Raw genomic sequence first — 3,017 nt, 5'->3', positions numbered from 1 at the left:
TCTTTCTTTGCGTGCACATTTGGGCGGCGTTATGCAAATCTTCCCACATAGTGAGGTAGATATGTGGGGGCGTGTTAGAACGAGCCGTTTTAGGTAGGTGTGGCTTACTCTTAACTTTTATAAAGAATATCTCTTTGGATTTGAGACTTTAGTCTTTGCAACTTTACAGATCTTCTTTATGCACCAAGAGCTTGTAACACTCCAAAGAGAAAGGAAAAATTGAAATCGCATCATATGACCCCTTTAAATAATACTTGCTAGTAAATGTATCTTGATGTTGAGATTGGAAAACAATACAAAAATACTGACATAAATATTCTCTTTTTTTTAAGTGCATGCAACATTTAATGCCACGACTTTATGAATTTAAGAATTTGTACTCCAATTTAAAACTTTTAAGTTGTCTTAATTTGTGGAAGGCTGAATTAAAACTTGTTAAGACCCGCAGAAGCCCTGTGTTTTGATTGCTTACTGTGTTTATAATAAAGTGATATATATTTACGTCTTTTTGTAACAGAACTGCCAAAAGAAGCTGACAACACAGGTAACATGTTGAGCGTTATGTTGTTTGTTTAGTTCCTTTTTAGTGGTGTTACTACTCTACTGTGGAGATCCAGCACTAATTCTAAGACCTGTACAAACATGAGTAATTCTCCTGTCTGTCTTTCTGTAGACGAGGTGACGCTGACGGAGCGTGTGCTGATGTTCGGTGGTGTTGGTCTGGCTGCGTTTGTGTTTTTTCTGGCTACAGTCATTGCAGGAGGAATCCTTCACTATCACGGTTGGCAGAAAGGATGGAGCGCAGCCAATCATGCTGGTCTGGCTGATCAAAAATGACCTAAGTGACACATTTATGTGCTTTATTTTAAAGTCACAATATATCCCTGGCTCAGATGTCTTGTCCTGCTGGCCAGATCTTTCACTTTAGAAAAGCTGAGATGTTGCAAATGTCACCTTTTTCAGCACCAGTGAAAATTAAATCTTAATAATTCTGTTTTTCTGTCTTTTTAACCTATCTTTGTTCATTGTCTCCTAATGTGATCTTGCTTAGGGATTTTAATATTCATATTGATAATGCAGATAGTGTATCAAACAGCTTTGGTTTAAAACTATTTATAAATTTTCCTACCCATTTAAAGGGTCATACGCTGCATGGATCTTATGTGTTGTTCAGGTGTAATTCCTTATAATTGCACTATTTCCGATGTGTCTTTGTCAAATCATATGCTGGTGTCCTTTAATGCTCAGTTACCTGTATTCAAGCTCAATCTATGTCGTTCTATTACATTTCGGAAAATAAAAAACATTGATGTCTCAGTTTTTGCTGAAGGACTTGCCACTCTTTCTAGCAATGGCCATTTTTCAACTGCAGATGAACTGGTTTTGCATTGCCAAAAGAACAATGATATACAAGTGCTATAACAAGTCTCAGTTAGCTCAACGCAGTACACATAGCAAGGGTTTTTTACATTACATAATAAATAAAAATAAATAGAAATGTAGAAATTTTTTGGGGAATAGAAATGAATAGAATGCAAGTCTAAAAGGGACAAGTGTTTTTTTTTGTAAAGAATAGAATTAGAATGGCTGTTTTTGAAGAAGTTATGGTTGATGAGCCTAACTGGATGGTGAAATTGTGATGAAACGATGGGTTTGCTAGGACCACAAGCACTTCTGTCTTGGCAAGGTTGAGTTGAAGGTCCTTCATCCAGCAAGAAATGTCTAGAGCAGCTATCGTCGGATCATCAGGATGGAATGAGAGGTAGAGTTGGGTGTCATCAGCATAGCAGTGATATGAAAAGCCATGTTTCTGAATGACAGAACCTAATGATGCCATGTAGACAGAGAAGAGACGTGGTCCAAGTACTGAGCCCTGAGGCACCAGGGCAATTACAGCATTACAATTCTGGACTCCAAACGATTCGAGATGTTCACGCCCCACTGAAAACTAGGACTGTTTTGTTCATCAATTCTGCTTTGTGCTTCAGTGTTAAAAGTCAAGGGCCGTCGTCTGGAGCATTTGTATGTCAGGACTGGACTTGTGGTACTTAGTTTAATTAAGTCTGGTGAAGGGAACACAAGAACCCTTTTTTTCTGTGGTATATTAAAGCCACCAGATTCTTTTCCCTGTGATTTGTACTCTGTTGATCTTTGTGAAGCTTTTATGTATTTTTTTTTTTAAATATTGAAAATATTGATCAGCTGCATCAAATTTAGGTTGTTGTGCTTTCAACATTTGTTCTGACCAACCTCTAATTTCTACTCTTTCCGCTTTTAAACTTCCGAGCACGCAGGAAGTAGTCTGTTTTATTCAAAAATCTTGTCACTTGGATCCTATTCCAATGTATTTGCTTCAAGTCTGTTTACCTTCTCTCTCTTCTTTAATTACCGATATTATACACTCTTTGCTTGTTTCTAGTCTTGTCCCGTCTCCACTAAAAACTGCTGTGATAACTCCTATACCTAAGAAACCGGGGGCTGATTCAAGTAACTTTGATAATTTTCAACCCATTTCTAATCTATTTTAAGATTTCTTTCTAAAATGCGGATCTAAGAACATCTTTCTGATAATAGTCTGTACAAGGAATTTCCATCTGTCTTCCGTTCAGTGTTGAAACTGCAGTAGTTAAGATATCCTATGACTTACTGGCAGCTGCTGATTCATGACTTCTATCTATACTTTTTCTGCTCGATTTGAGTGCAGACTGGAGTGTATTGGTATTATGGGCACTGCCCTGACTAAATTACTAAATAGTAATAAGACTGAAATTCTTCTTGTTGGCTCAAAAAACCAATCCGGCCAAGGCTAAATATTCCTCAGTAAATATTGATATTTTTCCAATGTCTGTGTCTAAACAGGTTAAAAGTTCGGGTGTCATCTTTGACAGTACTTTATCATTCGAAACACATATAAACAGTGTCATTAGCTCTGAATATTCCCATATACAGTGGGTACGGAAAGTATTCAGACCCCCTTCAATTTTAGGATGATCAGAAGAAATGGACAGCACCTGAGT

General features: G+C 37.3%; 1 protein-coding gene across 1 annotated transcript in view; it reads left to right on the top strand.

Annotated features, from left to right (window-relative positions):
• The window catches only part of LOC107665087 (uncharacterized), a 4,498-nt gene extending 3,197 nt beyond the window's left edge, over nucleotides 1-1,301 (top strand). Inside the window, exons 3-4 of the mRNA XM_016455840.1 lie at nucleotides 518-544; nucleotides 674-1,301. Of these exons, the coding sequence (XP_016311326.1) occupies nucleotides 518-544; nucleotides 674-837 (191 nt within the window). The 3' untranslated portion in view covers nucleotides 838-1,301. The remainder of the gene's footprint in view (nucleotides 1-517; nucleotides 545-673) is intronic.
• Nucleotides 1,302-3,017: the final 1,716 nt, after the last annotated feature.

This window comes from Sinocyclocheilus anshuiensis, unplaced genomic scaffold (assembly GCF_001515605.1).
Source record: "Sinocyclocheilus anshuiensis isolate Anshui unplaced genomic scaffold, SAMN03320099.WGS_v1.1 scaffold439, whole genome shotgun sequence".
Taxonomy (NCBI): domain Eukaryota; kingdom Metazoa; phylum Chordata; class Actinopteri; order Cypriniformes; family Cyprinidae; genus Sinocyclocheilus; species Sinocyclocheilus anshuiensis.
The sequence above is the reverse complement of the archived record's forward strand: the minus strand, read 5'-3'. Positions and strand labels throughout refer to the sequence as shown.